General features: G+C 41.9%; 1 protein-coding gene across 1 annotated transcript in view; it reads left to right on the plus strand.

The window, feature by feature from the left end:
* The window catches only part of LOC128661765 (cilia- and flagella-associated protein 20), a 127,283-nt gene that overhangs the window by 56,090 nt on the left and 51,777 nt on the right, over positions 1-19,416 (plus strand). The window contains exon 4 of the mRNA XM_053715985.1: positions 5,854-6,042. Within this exon, the coding sequence (XP_053571960.1) occupies positions 5,854-6,042 (189 nt within the window). The remainder of the gene's footprint in view (positions 1-5,853; positions 6,043-19,416) is intronic.

Here is a 19,416-nt window from a genome sequence, read left to right on the forward strand (position 1 = left end):
TCGTTAAAAACCTGTGGGGAAAAAATAGATACAATGTGTAGATAATTTTTCAATCGTACCCTCCTAGTGGAATATAGCTTACCAGGTCTACGCGTTTCGGCCTTATCTAGGCCTTTATCAAGACTAATGGTAAGCTGGTAGTTTGGGCCTTATATAGAGAACTCCAATCCGTGACCGGAAGTGCCAATTTTCTGTGACTTCCGGTTTTGCGTTGTGATAGTTGTCTCTATATATATATATATATACTTATTTTATGTAAGTGAAGTCTTATATATCTAGTGGTATATCATCTTATATAATGCCACAAGGGGTTTGTTTGGGGCACCCTTGGGGTATTTTACTCTTTCTTAACCTCCGTTTGCTTGATTACGTCACTTCCGGTTGGGGATAACTGGCCAAATCGTGCCTAAATTTCACTGTTAGAGACCAAAATTCTGGTCAAACCTTTATTATTATTTGTAATTATTTTGTTATATAATCATAATTGATCAGGATCCATTTATTTCGATCTCTTATATCTATTAGTTTTAGTTCCGATTTCCGGACGACCCCATTGGATGTGACGTCACCACTGGTTTACATTGATGATTGGTTTAACTAGTATGGCCCTATCAGCAAAGAGTGTGGTTTGTGTAAGAAGAGGGGAAGTTCAACTGGTATCTCTAATTCTGCCTATTGGGAATAGATACTTGCTGACGATAACTGGCGGAGATTGAATTTCTAAAATTGTATAAGTTACGAAAGTTAATAAATCACCTTTTACGTTTCCGTATACGTTTCTCATATATTTCAGAGTGGGGTTAGGTATTATCAGTATTGCCTTGTATTCATCAAATAAAAACTTTATATTATTTGCCTATGTCTGCGTAATTTTTTGTGTTAGATTAATCCTTTCTATTGTGTATGTGAAATTTCTCCTATAGTGAATCGTTAGTTTATTTAACATATAGTCTATATTGATGTGTTCTTTTATGTTGTATATGTGAACATTCATCCATAGCTAATTGCTATTATAATAGTTCATTGCTATTATGGATGAATGTTCACATATACAACATAAAAGAACACATCAATATAGACTATATGTTAAATAAACTAACGATTCACTATAGGAGAAATTTCACATACACAATAGAAAGGATTAATCTAACACAAAAAATTACGCAGACATAGGCAAATAATATAAAGTTTTTATTTGATGAATACAAGGCAATACTGATAATACCTAACCCCACTCTGAAATATATGAGAAACGTATACGGAAACGTAAAAGGTGATTTATTAACTTTCGTAACTTATACAATTTTAGAAATTCAATCTCCGCCAGTTATCGTCAGCAAGTATCTATTCCCAATAGGCAGAATTAGAGATACCAGTTGAACTTCCCCTCTTCTTACACAAACCACACTCTTTGCTGATAGGGCCATACTAGTTAAACCAATCATCAATGTAAACCAGTGGTGACGTCACATCCAATGGGGTCGTCCGGAAATCGGAACTAAAACTAATAGCTATAAGAGATCGAAATAAATGGATCCTGATCAATTATGATTATATAACAAAATAATTACAAATAATAATAAAGGTTTGACCAGAATTTTGGTCTCTAACAGTGAAATTTAGGCACGATTTGGCCAGTTATCCCCAACCGGAAGTGACGTAATCAAGCAAACGGAGGTTAAGAAAGAGTAAAATACCCCAAGGGTGCCCCAAACAAACCCCTTGTGGCATTATATAAGATGATATACCACTAGATATATAAGACTTCACTTACATAAAATAAGTATATATATATATATATATATAGAGACAACTATCACAACGCAAAACCGGAAGTCACAGAAAATTGGCACTTCCGGTCACGGATTGGAGTTCTCTATATAAGGCCCAAACTACCAGCTTACCATTAGTCTTGATAAAGGCCTAGATAAGGCCGAAACGCGTAGACCTGGTAAGCTATATTCCACTAGGAGGGTACGATTGAAAAATTATCTACACATTGTATCTATTTTTTCCCCACAGGTTTTTAACGATCGGCATATTTGTTTGTTACTTCTAGCAAATTGTTTTTACTTTCAGCTTGGAGCTCAGTCTCCACAGAGCACTGTTTTTTATCATCTGTTTTTTATCATTTCATTTCTTGCAACGTTTTTTCAACATTTTTCTTCCGATACACACATCACGTTTTTCTGGATATTTGCCACACAGAAGTGATTTTTCTCTCGCACAGGAGCGAGTTTTTGTTTTCAACTGAATTGATTTCCTATTTTTATTTTTATTTCTGCACAGGATTATTATTTTTTGATCACAGGACTGTCTATCTACTACTATTACTTTTTGCTCACAGGACTATTTTTTGCTCACAGGACTGTTTGCTGATTGTTTTTTTCACAAGATTGGTTTTTTTCACAAGATTGATTGTTTTTTTCACAAGATTGATTTTTTGTTATTGATTTTCTGTTATTGTCTTTTAAGACACAATGTTCACTATTTTACTTCGCATCACAAACACAGTGTAGAGCAGATGCTCACACACACCATCACACCAAATTGTTTAACAAACACACATTGTTGAAATTGTATATTTATACCCTGCTTAAAGTTTAAGATTATAGATTATTGTTTTTTAATTTAATTCTTTTAGCGTGGATCCATGCGTCTCTGATAGATTTTAATCACCATATTATTGTTTTAAATTGTCTTAACAAGTTTTTAACTACTCAACTGTATATAAGAGAAGGATTATCTTGAATAAATATTGATATACTTTAACCTTAGCCTCCATTTGTTGGCGCCTGGATACACTATTCTCATTTGATTATATCTAGGTGGCAGCTAGGTACCACCATCATCCGGGCACACAAGGTATAGTTTGGCGCTGAGATATACGTACACTTATGTAATCACAACAGATGCAAGTCTTTCAGGATGGGGAGCTTTCTGGGGATCTCTGACAGCACAAGGGGTTTGGAAATCTCAAGAGGCGAGGTTACCAATCAATATTTAAGAACTCCGTGCTATTTTCAGGGTTCCTCAGGTTTGGCCTCTGTTGAAGAGAGAACCATTCATTTGTTTCAGACAGACCATATCACAACTGTGGTATATGTCAATCATCAGGGTGGGACTCACAGTTCCCTAGCTATGAAAGAAGTATCTTGGATACTTTATTGGGTGGAATCCAGCTCTTGTCTAATTTCTGCGGTACATATCCCAGGTGTAGACAATTGGGAAGCGGATTATCTCAGCCATCAGACTTTACATCCGGTGGAGTGGTCTCTCCATACAGATGTGTTTTTTCAGATTGTTCATGATGTGAGGTCTTCTAGAAATAGATCTGATGGCTTTCCATCTAAACAAGAAACTTCCCAGGTACCTGTCCAGGTCCAGGGATCCTCAGGGTCGGTGGATTTGTTAGCAGTTCCTTGGTTTTACCAACCTGCTTATATCTTCCCGCGTCTAGTTCTTCTTCCAAGAGTGATCTCCAAGATCATCATGGAACAATCATTTGTGTTTCTGGTAGCACCAGCATGGCCTCACAGGTTCTGGTATGCGGATCTTGTCCGGATGTCCAGTTGCCAACCTTGGCCACTTCCTTTAAGATCAGACCACCTGTCTCAAGAACCGTTTTTCCATCAGGATATCAAATCGTTAAATTTGAAGGTATGAAAATTGAACGCTTAGTGCTTAGTCATAGAGGTTTCTCTGACTCAGTGATTGATACTATGTTACAGGCTCGTAAATCTGTTTCTAGGAACGTTTATTATCGAGTTTGGAAGACTTATATTTCATGGTGTTCTTCTCATAAATTCTCCTGGCATTCTTTTAGAATTCCTAGAATTTTACAGTTTCTTCAGGATGGTTTGGATAAAGGTTTATCTGCAAGTTCCTTGAAGGGACAAATCTCTGCTCTTTCTGTTTTATTTCACAGAAAGATTGCTAAGCTTCCTGATATTCACTATTTTGTACAGGCTTTGGTCTGTATCAAGCCTGTCATTAAATCAATCTCTTAACTTGGTCTTGAAGGCTTTACAGGCTCCTCCTTTTGAGCCTATGTATTCTTTGGATATTAAACTACTTTCTTGGAAAGTGTTCCTTTTGCTAGAAGAGTTTCCGAATTATCTGCTCTTTCTTGCGAGTCTCCTTTTCTGATTTTCCATCAGGATAAAGCAGTTTTGCGGACTTCATTTAAATGTTTACCTAAGGTTGTGAATTCTAACATTAATAGAGAAATTGCAGTTCCCTCTTTTTGTGTCCTAATCCTAAGAATTGTTTGGAGAGATCCTTAGATTCTCTGGAGCTTTGAAAAATTATGTTAAAGCTACTAAAGATTTCAGGAAGACTTCTAGTTTATTTGTTGTCTTTTCTGGTTCTAGGAAAGGTCAGAAGGCTTCTGCTGTTTCCTTGGCATCTTGGTTAAAGTTTTTGATTAATCAGGCTAATTTGGAGTCAGGTCAGGCTCCGCCTCAGAGAATCACAGCTCATTCTACTAGATCAGTTTCCAATTCATGGGCTTTTAAGAATGAAGCTTTAGTTGATCAGATTTGCAAAGCAGCAACTTGGTCTTCTTTGCATACGTTTACTAAATTCTACCGTTTTGATGTATTTTCCTCTTTGGAAGCGGTTTTTGGTAGAACAGTTCTTCAGGCAGCTGTTTCAGTTTGATTTCTCTGCTTATGTTTTAATTTTTTTCTTTTCAATTATGAGAAACTTATTTTTTTGAATGTGGATTTAATTTTTTCAGCGGAAAATGGCTGTTTTTTTTTTAATCCCTCCCTCTCTAGTGACTCTTCTGTGGAGTACCGCATCTTGGGTATTACTATCCCATACGTCACTAGCTCATGGACTCTTGCTAATTACATGAAAGAAAACATAATTTATGTAAGAACTTACCTGATAAAATCATTTCTTTCATATTGGCAAGAGTCCATGAGGCGCACTTTTTTTTATTTTTTATGGTGGTTATGATTTTTTGTATAAAGCACAATTTTATATTCCAGTTCCTTTTTTTGATGCTTTTTACTCCTTTATCACCCTACTTACTTGGCTATTCGTTAAACTGAATTGGGGGTGTGATGAGGGGTGTATTTATAGGCATTTTGAGGTTTGGGAAACTTTGCCCCTCGTGGTAGGATTGTATATCCCATACGTCACTAGCTCATGGACTCTTGCCAGTATGAAAGAAATTAATTTATCAGGTAAGTTCTTACATAAATTGTTATCCTATAACTCCCTCCCGTCTGTGTCACCTGCAGGGGAGGGACAGACCAGGGAGCTATAGGACATGGGGTCTGTCCCTCCCCTGTAGGTGACACAGACAGGAGGGAGCTATAGGACATGGGGTCTGTCCCTCCCCTGCAGGTGACACAGACAGGAGGGAGCTATAGGACATGGGCTCTGTCCCTCCCCTGCAGGTGACACAGACAGGAGGGAGCTATAGGATATCGGGTCTGTCCCTCCCCTGCAGGTGACACAGACAGGAAGGAGCTATAGGACATGGGCTCTGTCCCTCCCCTGCAGGTGACACAGACAGGAAGGAGCTATAGGACATGGGGTCTGTCCCTCCCCTGCAGGTGACACAGACAGGAAGGAGCTATAGGACATGGGGTCTGTCCCTCCCCTGCAGGTGACACAGACAGGAAGGAGCTATAGGACATGGGCTCTGTCCCTCCCCTGCAGGTGACAGACAGGAAGGAGCTATAGGACATGGGCTCTGTCCCTCCCCTGCAGGTGACATAGACAGGAGGTAGCTATAGGGAGCTCTGAGTTTGTCCTTCCACCAGGGTGAATTGGTGACATTGGATGGAATGTTGTCCCCAACTGCTGGTTATGACTAGATATTTCCTTTCTTCACAGGTGCTGGATGATAAGAATGTTCGACGACGTTTTAGAGCTAGTAACTACCAGAGTACGACGCGTGTGAAGCCGTTTATCTGTACGATGCCTATGCGGTTGGATGATGGCTGGAACCAAATACAGTTCAACTTGTCAGATTTCACTCGCAGAGCATACGGAACAAACTACATAGAGACGCTGCGCGTGCAGGTGAGTCACATTACACACTAAACATTACCCCTTGCTGTGTCTGTGTGATCTTACCTCACTGCATCGTAATGCTGCCAGCCGTGTACACAACAGTTATCTAGTAGAAAAATAAGAGATGAATGTCCAAAAGTAGTATTTATACGCAATGTGAATATTAGCACCGTTCAAACACAGCACAAAAATGAACAGACATACTGCTGTATTTCAATTTGTAATGCCAGAAATCCACAAGGGTGAGACTTAAAGAAGGCAGAGCTCACAGCAACTTAAAGACTTGAAGCAGACTTTCATATACATCTAAACACTGCTGCACCATGCGCAGCCAAAGTGTTAGGAAATAAGCAGCAAAACAAGCCAACACCATTAACGGTGCATAAGTATAGACCAGGCTATAACTTTGATTAGTTGCAATAAATGGGTCTTCACTCACCCCCCGGAACGAGCATTCAGTTCCAACAATCTCACTGGTCATGAAGATTCACCTCGGTTCGTTCGTGACAGGCGTCTTAGTGCAGCTGTATGGCCGACGCCATTCTCCTCACTCTCAGGAACGTCAGGTGACCGGAAGTTGGGCAGCCGAACGGTCTCCGTATAGCTGGAAGTGCTAATTCACATAAGGCATAGGTGGAAGTGCTGGGGTCATACAAACAAATGGAAGCGGTAGGATGGTATGAGCTGACTCCTTTTTAGATAGCGGATTCCTGCCCATCCACAAAATGTAATTCACGCTATTGTTCTATGTACATGCGCATACACACAAGACATTTATATGCTCGGACTCCCTCTGAACCATTCATCAGTTCCTCATTGTCACGTTGACAACTAGTTCTGTGCCTGGTTTACCTTTATCACTGATAAGGTTGTTTGCACGTGCTGTGTGGTATCTCTTTTTATTGTCGCCGGGTCACATGTTTTCTGTCTCCTATATATTTAGGACTAAATGTTGCACTAGCATTTGATATTGCTGCTTTATCTTCACAGTGAACAGTTCTCACAATCTGCCCTTCTGTTTCCAGTCTCAGCTGATTCACTAAATAGCCAGACTCGATAAACGTATTAGTGACACTGCGGTATTATGTCTGCCCTCCCCCTTATGATCACACAGACTAGGTGCACATATCGGTGACATTACGGTATCATGTCTGCCCTCCCCCTTATGATCACACAGACTAGATGCACATATCGGTGACATTACGGTATCATGTCTGCCCTCCCCCTTATGATCACAGACTAGGTGCACATATCACTGACATTACGGTATCATGTCTGCCCTCCCTCTTATGATCACACAGACTAGATGCACATATCACTGACATTACGGTATCATGTCTGCCCTCCCTCTTATGATCACACAGACTAGATGCACATATCACTGACATTACGGTATCATGTCTGCCCTCCCCCTTAGGATCACACAGACTAGATGCACATATCACTGACATTACGGTATCATGTCTGCCCTCCCCCTTATGATCACACAGACTAGATGCACATATCACTGACATTACGGTATCATGTCTGCCCTCCCCCTTAGGATCACACAGACTAGATGCACATATCACTGACATTACGGTATCATGTCTGCCCTCCCCCTTATGATCACACAGACTAGATGCACATATCACTGACATTACGGTATCATGTCTGCCCTCCCCCTTATGATCACACAGACTAGGTGCACATATCGGTGACATTACGGTATCATGTCTGCCCTCCCCCTTAGGATCACACAGACTAGGTGCACATATCGGTGACATTACGGTATCATGTCTGCCCTCCCCCTTAGGATCACACAGACTAGATGCACATATCACTGACATTACGGTATCATGTCTGCCCTCCCTCTTATGATCATACAGACTAGATGCACATATCACTGACATTACGGTATCATGTCTGCCCTCCCCCTTATGATCACACAGACTAGATGCACGTATCACTGACATTACGGTATCATGTCTGCCCTCCCCTTATGATCACACAGACTAGGTGCACATATCAGTGACATTACGGTATCATGTCTGCCCTCCCCCTTATGATCACACAGACTAGATGCACATATCGGTGACATTACGGTATCATGTCTGCCCTCCCTCTTATGATCACACAGACTAGATGCACATATCACTGACATTACGGTATCATGTCTGCCCTCCCCCTTATGATCACACAGACTAGGTGCACATATCGGTGACATTACGGTATCATGTCTGCCCTCCCCCTTATGATCACACAGACTAGGTGCACATATCGGTGACATTACGGTATCATGTCTGCCCTCCCCCTTAGGATCACACAGACTAGGTGCACATATCGGTGACATTACGGTATCATGTCTGCCCTCCCCCTTATCCTCTTAAGGACATATGACGGAATTTTTCCGTCATAAAACAATTGAGCAAACTGAAAGCTGTGTCCTTAAAGGGTTATGATCACACAGACTAGATGCACATATCACTGACATTACGGTATCATGTCTGCCCTCCCCCTTATGATCACACAGACTAGATGCACATATTGGTGACATTACGGTATTATGTCTGCCCTCCCCCTTATGATCACACAGACTAGATTCACATATCGGTGACATTACGGTATCATGTCTGCCCTCCCTCTTATGATCACACAGACTAGATGCACATATTGGTGACATTACGGTATTATGTCTGCCCTCCCCCTTATGATCACACAGACTAGATTCACATATCGGTGACATTACGGTATCATGTCTGCCCTCCCTCTTATGATCACACAGACTAGATGCACATATCAGTGACATTACGGTATCATGTCTGCCCTCCCTCTTATGATCACACAGACTAGATGCACATATTTTTGACATTACGGTATCATGTCTGCTCTCCCTCTTATGATCACACAGACTAGATGCACATATCGGTGACATTACGGTATCATGTCTGCCCTCCCTCTTATGATCACACAGACTAGATGCACATATCGGTGACATTACGGTATCATGTCTGCCCTCCCTCTTATGATCACACAGACTAGATGCACATATCACTGACATTACGGTATCATGTCTGCCCTCCCCCTTATGATCACACAGACTAGATGCACGTATCACTGACATTACAGTAACATGTCTGCCCTCCCTCTTATGATCACACAGACTAGATGCACATATCGGTGACATTACAGTATCATGTCTGCCCTCCCTCTTATGATCACACAGACTAGATGCACATATCGGTGACATTACGGTATCATGTCTGCCCTCCCCCTTAGGATCACACAGACTAGATGCACATATCGGTGACATTACGGTATCATGTCTGCCCTCCCTCTTATGATCACACAGACTAGATGCACGTATCACTGACATTACGGTATCATGTCTGCCCTCCCCCTTAGGATCACACAGACTAGATGCACATATTGGTGACATTACGGTATCATGTCTGCCCTCCCTCTTATGATCACACAGACTAGATGCACGTATCACTGACATTACGGTATCATGTCTGCCCTCCCCCTTATGATCACACAGACTAGATGCACATATTGGTGACATTACGGTATCATGTCTGCCCTCCCTCTTATGATCACACAGACTAGATGCACATATCGGTGACATTACGGTATCATGTCTGCCCTCCCCCTTATGATCACACAGACTAGATGCACATATCGGTGACATTACGGTATCATGTCTGCCCTCCCCCTTATGATCACACAGACTAGATGCACATATCGGTGACATTACGGTATCATGTCTGCCCTCCCCCTTATGATCACACAGACTAGATGCACATATCGGTGACATTACGGTATCATGTCTGCCCTCCCCCTTATGATCACACAGACTAGATGCACGTATCACTGACATTACGGTATCATGTCTGCCCTCCCCCTTATGATCACACAGACTAGATGCACATATCGGTGACATTACGGTATCATGTCTGCCCTCCCCCTTATGATCACACAGACTAGATGCACATATCGGTGACATTACGGTATCATGTCTGCCCTCCCCCTTATGATCACACAGACTAGATGCACATATCGGTGACATTACGGTATCATGTCTGCCCTCCCCCTTATGATCACACAGACTAGATGCACATATCGGTGTAAGGATATGTTTAGTTGTTTTTAGAGAACACTACAATTACAGCCCCTGCTTTATGCAGGACCACTCAGTCTCCTTTTTATCAAAAACATCAGCAAATTCACTATAACATTCTGGTAACTTATGTTCAGTAATATGACAAAGTGTGTGTACCCCAAAACAGGATTGTTTACAGTGGTTTGAATCAAAAACTACTGATGCTGTGGACCACGATATAGTGGGATTATGCTTTATTAACCAATTCAGTCCAAGGATTAATGGATAGACAGAAGATGGAAGAACATCAAAACAAATGAGCTCTGTGTGTCCTGAAGGGGTAACGACTTTGAGTGGGATAGTGTGGTGAGTTATGGGACCAGAGCTAAAGAATGAACCGTCAACCAGACGAATAGCTAAAGCAACACTCTTCTTTATTAGTGGGATGTGATTATTAACAACAAAAGTGTTATCATCAAAATTCCCAGAAGCCCCAGAGTCAATTATGGCCTGAACGTTTATCTTCTGATGGGACCACTGTAGGGAGACATAAATAGATAGATGAGATTTTATGCTGTCAACCAAATTAACAGTATGGTCATTGGACGAAGTCTTACCCTTCTTTTGTCGAATCAGAGAGGGACAGTCCCTAACAGCATGGTTCTTTTCAGCACAGTATAGACATAGGTTTAGTAGCTTACGCCTAGCTTTCTCCTCAGGTCTCAAGGGTCCCCTAATAACTGCAACATCCATGGGTTCTTCTATGGGTCTAGTGAATGCTGTGGAAGGTGTTGAGTGATGATAATTGGGGTTTCTTCTGGGGGTAGTCTCTGAATTAGATCTCTCTGACTTCCTTTCCCTAAGCCAACAATCTATGCCAATAGAGAGAGTCATCAATTCATCCAAGTCCTCTGGAATCACACCCCTTGCCAATTCATCCTTAACTGCATCATTGAGTCCCAAACGGAACTGATTGCGTAGGGCAGGAATATTCCACAGGGTGTCAGGAGCCCATCTTTTAAATTCAGTAATGTAGTCTTCTACCATTCTTTTGCCCTGCCTTAGAGACCTAATGGCAATTTCAGCAGTATTTTTTCTATTGTGATCTTCATATAAAAGAGACATTGCAGAAAAAAAATCTTCTAGTGAATTTAGGATAGGATCATTTTTTTCATAGAAAGCATTGGCCCAAGACCTGGCCTCACCTCTGAGAAATGAAATTACAGTTAGAACTCTAATCCTGTCAGTTGGGTATGACTTAGGTTTCAAAGTAAAAAGCAGAGTGCAGGAATTCCTGAAATCCCTAAACATAGCTCTGTCCCCAGAGAACTTTTCCGGTGGACTAACAATGGGTTTTGGAGATGACTCAACATTAGTAGTTTTGTTTGCAAGATGATCATTAATAAAAAATTTTATACTCTGATTCTCTAGTTGTATATCCCTTAAGCCTTGAATCATTTGATCCATACTCTGAGCTAAAGAACCAACTCTCCTGGACAGTTCACTTACATCCATGATTTTAGCTGTTAGTAGTATTGAAGGAATGATCAGCATCTTGATTCCATACAAACTTAACTTGCTTACGTGTTAGCGTAGTGAGAGGTCTAACAATAAGTGAAAAATCTTTAATGAACTTTCTATAAAAGTTCGCAAAGCCAAGGAATCTTTGAACATCTTTTTTATTACGAGGAATAGGCCAATTAGTGATAGCTTCTACTTTGCTTGACTCCATTGAAATTCCAGCTGGTGAGATGCAATAACCAAGGAATGATATGGTGTTTGTATTAAAAATACACTTTTCAAGCTTTGCATAAAGATGGTGTGCCCTTAAACGTGTCAACACTTGTTTGACATGTACAATGTGATCCTGTAGAGAATTTGAGTAAACCAAGATGTCATCCAAGTATACGACAATACAAATATCTAACAAATCATGAAAGACATCATTTATAAAACATTGAAAAGTCGCTGGGGCATTGCACAACCCAAAGGGCATTACAGTGTATTCATATAAACCGTATCTAGTACGAAATGCAGTTAACCATTCATCCCCTGCCCTCATCCTAATCAGATTGTAAGCACCTCTGAGGTCAAGTTTAGTAAAAACTGTGGCACCTTGTAAACGTTCAATAAGTTCAGGTATGAGGGGCAGGGGGTATCTGTTCTTTTTTGTGCATTTGTTCAACTGCCTATAATCAATGATGGGTCTAAGACTGCCATCCATGTTTTTTACAAAGAACATTGCTGCAGCTGCAGATGATGTGGAAGGTCTAATAAAGCCTTTTTTCAAGTTATCATCTAAATATTCTTTTAAATGATTTAATTCTGGCTGTGACATTCTTAAAGGCACAGTAGGAAAAGAGATAAATCCCTGACAATCGGTGACATTACAGTTACATGTCTGCCCTCCCCCTTATGATCACACAGACTAGATGCACATATCACTGACATTACGGTATCATGTCTGCCCTCCCTCTTATGATCACACAGACTAGATGCACATATCGGTGACATTACAGGAACATGTCTGCCCTCCCTCAATAATGACTAGGGACAACTTGGATTTAGTAGCTATAACAGAAACATGGTACAATGATTTGCATGACTGGGACATAGTCATACCTGGATACAGGTTATTTAAAAAGAACAGAGTAGGAAAGAAAGTTGGAGGAGTTGCTTTGTATGTAAATGAAAATATAAAGGTTACTGAAATTGTAGGAACAAATGATGAGGTGGAAAGTATTTGGGTGACTTTTTAAATTGGAGATAAAAATGTTTTTAGAATAGGGGTTGTATATAGGCCTCCATTGCAGGATGAAAAACTGGACAATCTGTTATTAGAAGAAATAACCAAAATGACCATGAAGGGTAAGGTTATAGTACTGGGGGCCTTTAATTTGCCAGATATAGACTGGAAGATTCCTTCTGCTAGATCGGCTAGAAGCAGGTATATTTTTGAATCTCTGCTAGGGGAATCACTTGAGCAATTAGTCAAGGAACCAACTCATAAGGAAGCTATATTAGATCTAATACTTACAGTGATACAGTTTCAGATGTGTCTGTAGGTGAGAACTTAGGATCCAGTGATCATCAATCTGTTTGGTTTAGTATTCATGTGCAGGAACTGTCCACCCAGACTAAAACAAAAGTTTTACACTTTAGGACGGCAGATTTTTCATTAATGGGAGAATACCTAAAAAACTATTTAAAGGGGAAAACTCTTATTACAGGGGTTCAAGAACAGTGGGAATTTGTGAAAGGTGCCATTTTAGATGCAACCGCACACTGTATTAGACATGTCTGTAAAAGTAAAAGAAAGCGGAAACCAATTTGGTTTTCCAAAGAAGTAGCACATGCTGTAAAGACAAAAAAGATAGCTTATAAAAATTACAGACACACACAAGCAGATGATGATATGAAAATATGGAGACTCCAACAAAAAAAGACTAAGCAGTTAATTAGGAAGGTTAAAGCTCATGCAGAAGAGAAGATAGCACAGTCAGTAAAACATGGGGACAAAACATTCTTTAGATATATCAGTGAAAGAAGAAAAAATAAGGTAGGAATAGTAAAATTGAAATCAGTTGATGGTAGAATAATAGGAGATAAGCAGATTGCAGACTGTCTCAATGATTACTTCTGTTCTGTGTTCACAAAAGATTGTGAAGATACAATGTCTACATTAAGGGATGCTACGAAAAATATAAACAAGCTTAACAGTAATCTTTTTACAGAGGATGAGGTTTTGTTAGCATTATCAAAAATAAATGTTAAAAAGGCAGTGGGTCCTGATAATATTCATCCAAGGGTTTTAAAAGAACTTCGGTCAGTGCTAACTGTCCCATTAACTGATCTGTTTAATCAGTCACTATTAACAGGAGCTGTCCCAGATGATTGGAGAATAGCAAATGTAATACCCCTTCATAAAAAGGGCAGTAGAGAAGAATCTGGCAACTACAGGCCAGTTAGTTTAACTTCAGTAGTAGGGAAATTAATGGAAAGCCTCTTAAAAGAAAGAATTATGACTTACATAAAGACAAACAATTTAGAGGACCAAAATCAGCATGGTTTTACTTCAGGGAGATCATGTCAGACTAATCTAATAGACTTCTTTGATTATGTAACAAAAGTATTAGACAAGGGAGGAGCAGTTGATGTAGCATATCTAGATTTCAGCAAAGCATTTGACACTGTCCCACACAATAAACTTATTCACAAACTATATCTCCTTGGTCTAGATTCAAAAATTGTGAACTGGGTGGAATGCTGGCTTAAGGACAGAAAACAAAGTGTCTTAGTAAATGGAGTTCATTCAGCAGAGGGGGCTGTTACTAGTGGTGTTCCTCAGGGGTCAGTTCTGGGGCCTGTTTTGTTTAACATATTTATCTGCGATATCAGCAAAGGGCTACAGGGGAAAGTATGTCTCTTTGCAGATGATACAAAGGATAGGCTCAATGACCTAAATATGTATAGCTTAGAGGAGAGAAGGGAAAGAGGTGATATGATAGCAACTTTCAAGTACATTAAAGGGTTTAGTAAAACTGAGGCTGTGGGTATTTTACATAAAATGGAAAATTAAAGAACAAGGGGTCATGAGCTCAAGCTAAAGGGTAGTAGATACAGGAGTAATTTGAGGAAGCACTTCTTTACAGAAAGAGTGATTGATTTATGGAATAAACTTCCTCACGAGATAGTAGCAAGAAACACTGTGGGGGACTTTAAAAATGCATGGGACAAGCATAAGGCTATCCTACAAACTAGATAAGTTTATACTGTTAGGTAAGGTCGGGCAGACTTGCTGGGCCTATGGCTCTTATCTGCCGTCAATATCTGTTTCTATGATCACACAGACTAGATGCACATATCAGTGATACTGCGGTATCATGTCTGCCCTCCCCCTTATGATCACACAGACTAGATGCACATATCGGTGACATTACGGTATCATGTCTGCCCTCCCCCTTATGATCACACAGACTAGATGCACATATCGGTGACATTACGGTATCATGTCTGCCCTCCCTCTTATGATCACACAGACTAGATGCACATATCGGTGACATTACATGTCTGCCCTCCCTCTTAGGATCACACAGACTAGATGCACATATCGGTGACATTACGGTATCATGTCTGCCCTCCCCCTTAGGATCACACAGACTAGATGCACATATCGGTGACATTACGGTATCATGTCTGCCCTCCCCCTTAGGATCACACAGACTAGATGCACATATCGGTGACATTACGGTACCATGTCTGCCCTCCCTCTTATGATCACACAGACTAGATGCACATATCGGTGACATTACGGTATCATGTCTGCCCTCCCCCTTAGGATCACACAGACTAGATGCACATATCGGTGACATTACGGTATCATGTCTGCCCTCCCCCTTAGGATCACACAGACTAGATGCACATATCGGTGACATTACGGTATCATGTCTGCCCTCCCCCTTAGGATCACACAGACTAGATGCACATATCGGTGACATTACGGTATCATGTCTGCCCTCCCCCTTATGATCACACAGACTAGATGCACATATCGGTGACATTACGGTATCATGTCTGCCCTCCCTCTTAGGATCACACAGACTAGATGCCCATATCGGTGACATTACATGTCTGCCCTCCCTCTTAGGATCACACAGACTAGATGCACATATCGGTGACATTACATGTCTGCCCTCCCTCTTAGGATCACACAGACTAGATGCACATATCGGTGACATTACGGTATCATGTCTGCCCTCCCCCTTAGGATCACACAGACTAGATGCACATATCGGTGACATTACGGTATCATGTCTGCCCTCCCTCTTAGGATCGCACAGACTAGATGCACATATCGGTGACATTACATGTCTGCCCTCCCCCTTAGGATCACACAGACTAGATGCACATATCGGTGACATTACGGTATCATGTCTGCCCTCCCTCTTATGATCACACAGACTAGATGCACATATCGGTGACATTACGGTATCATGTCTGCCCTCCCTCTTATGATCACACAGACTAGATGCACATATCGGTGACATTACGGTATCATGTCTGCCCTCCCCCTTATGATCACACAGACTAGATGCACATATCGGTGACATTACAGTTACATGTCTGCCCTCCCTCTTAGGATCACACAGACTAGATGCACATATCGGTGACATTACATGTCTGCCCTCCCTCTTAGGATCACACAGACTAGATGCACATATCGGTGACATTACATGTCTGCCCTCCCTCTTAGGATCACACAGACTAGATGCCCATATCGGTGACATTACATGTCTGCCCTCCCTCTTAGGATCACACAGACTAGATGCACATATCGGTGACATTACGGTATCATGTCTGCCCTCCCCCTTATGATCACACAGACTAGATGCACATATCGGTGACATTACGGTATCATGTCTGCCCTCCCCCTTAGGATCACACAGACTAGATGCACATATCGGTGACATTACGGTATCATGTCTGCCCTCCCTCTTATGATCACACAGACTAGATGCACATATCGGTGACATTACGGTATCATGTCTGCCCTCCCTCTTATGATCACACAGACTAGATGCACATATCGGTGACATTACAGTAACATGTCTGCCCTCCCCCTTAGGATCACACAGACTAGATGCACATATCGGTGACATTACGGTATCATGTCTGCCCTCCCCCTTAGGATCACACAGACTAGATGCACATATCGGTGACATTACGGTATCATGTCTGCCCTCCCCCTTAGGATCACACAGACTAGATGCACATATCGGTGACATTACGGTACCATGTCTGCCCTCCCTCTTATGATCACACAGACTAGATGCACATATCGGTGACATTACGGTATCATGTCTGCCCTCCCCCTTAGGATCACACAGACTAGATGCACATATCGGTGACATTACGGTATCATGTCTGCCCTCCCCCTTAGGATCACACAGACTAGATGCACATATCGGTGACATTACGGTATCATGTCTGCCCTCCCCCTTAGGATCACACAGACTAGATGCACATATCGGTGACATTACGGTATCATGTCTGCCCTCCCCCTTATGATCACACAGACTAGATGCACATATCGGTGACATTACGGTATCAGGTCTGCCCTCCCTCTTAGGATCACACAGACTAGATGCCCATATCGGTGACATTACATGTCTGCCCTCCCTCTTAGGATCACACAGACTAGATGCACATATCGGTGACATTACATGTCTGCCCTCCCTCTTAGGATCACACAGACTAGATGCACATATCGGTGACATTACATGTCTGCCCTCCCTCTTAGGATCACACAGACTAGATGCACATATCGGTGACATTACGGTATCATGTCTGCCCTCCCCCTTAGGATCACACAGACTAGATGCACATATCGGTGACATTACGGTATCATGTCTGCCCTCCCTCTTAGGATCGCACAGACTAGATGCACATATCGGTGACATTACATGTCTGCCCTCCCCCTTAGGATCACACAGACTAGATGCACATATCGGTGACATTACGGTATCATGTCTGCCCTCCCTCTTATGATCACACAGACTAGATGCACATATCGGTGACATTACGGTATCATGTCTGCCCTCCCCCTTATGATCACACAGACTAGATGCACATATCGGTGACATTACAGTTACATGTCTGCCCTCCCTCTTAGGATCACACAGACTAGATGCACATATCGGTGACATTACATGTCTGCCCTCCCTCTTAGGATCACACAGACTAGATGCCCATATCGGTGACATTACATGTCTGCCCTCCCTCTTAGGATCACACAGACTAGATGCACATATCGGTGACATTACGGTATCATGTCTGCCCTCCCCCTTATGATCACACAGACTAGATGCACATATCGGTGACATTACGGTATCATGTCTGCCCTCCCCCTTAGGATCACACAGACTAGATGCACATATCGGTGACATTACGGTATCATGTCTGCCCTCCCTCTTATGATCACACAGACTAGATGCACATATCGGTGACATTACGGTATCATGTCTGCCCTCCCTCTTATGATCACACAGACTAGATGCACATATCGGTGACATTACAGTAACATGTCTGCCCTCCCCCTTAGGATCACACAGACTAGATGCACATATCGGTGACATTACAGTAACATGTCTGCCCTCCCCCTTAGGATCGCACAGACTAGATGCACATATCGGTGACATTACGGTATCATGTCTGCCCTCCCCCTTATGATCGCACAGACTAGATGCACATATCGGTGACATTACGGTATCATGTCTGCCCTCCCCCTTAGGATCGCACAGACTAGATGCACATATCGGTGACATTACAGTAACATGTCTGCCCTCCCCCTTAGGATCGCACAGACTAGATGCACATATCGGTGACATTACGGTATCATGTCTGCCCTCCCCCTTATGATCGCACAGACTAGATGCACATATCGGTGACATTACGGTATCATGTCTGCCCTCCCCCTTAGGATCGCACAGACTAGATACACATATCGGTGACATTACGGTAACATGTCTGCCCTCCCCCTTAGGATCGCACAGACTAGATGCACATATCGGTGACATTACGGTATCATGTCTGCCCTCCCCCTTAGGATCGCACAGACTAGATACACATATCAGTGACATTACGGTATCATGTCTGCCCTCCCCCTTAGGATCGCACAGACTAGATACACATATCAGTGACATTACGGTATCATGTCTGCCCTCCCCCTTAGGATCGCACAGACTAGATGCACATATCGGTGACATTACGGTATCATGTCTGCCCTCCCCCTTAGGATCGCACAGACTAGATGCACATATCGGTGACATTACGGTATCATGTCTGCCCTCCCCCTTAGGATCGCACAGACTAGATGCACATATCGGTGACATTTCTAGTGTGCCCGTACCTTTGGCTTGTGGTGTCGCTTTCTACCTTGTTCCATGAAAATTGTATGCACTCAGTCTCAAGGCTTCGTCAGTTCAGGTCACTCGGGTGTTGAGTCTGTAAATATTTCCCCTGTTGTCTTAATAACACATTATTAAGTAACTTCAGTTTTTTTTCAGAGTTGTTTTCCACCTCTGTTACTTGTATTTTAGACATTGGTTCACATTCGGCTAGATTACGAGTTTTGCGTTATGAGTGAAAAAGCCTCATAACACTGCTTTTACACTACCGCTGGTATTACGAGTCTTGTAGGTATAGCTGTACCGCACACCTTTTTGGTCGTCACGCAACGTAACTACTGCACTTTTTTAAAAAGTCCTTTTTCAATGGGACTTCCACAGCGCCGGTATTACGAG

Source organism: Bombina bombina, chromosome 5 (assembly GCF_027579735.1).
Source record: "Bombina bombina isolate aBomBom1 chromosome 5, aBomBom1.pri, whole genome shotgun sequence".
In the NCBI taxonomy this organism is placed as follows: Eukaryota; Metazoa; Chordata; class Amphibia; order Anura; family Bombinatoridae; genus Bombina; species Bombina bombina.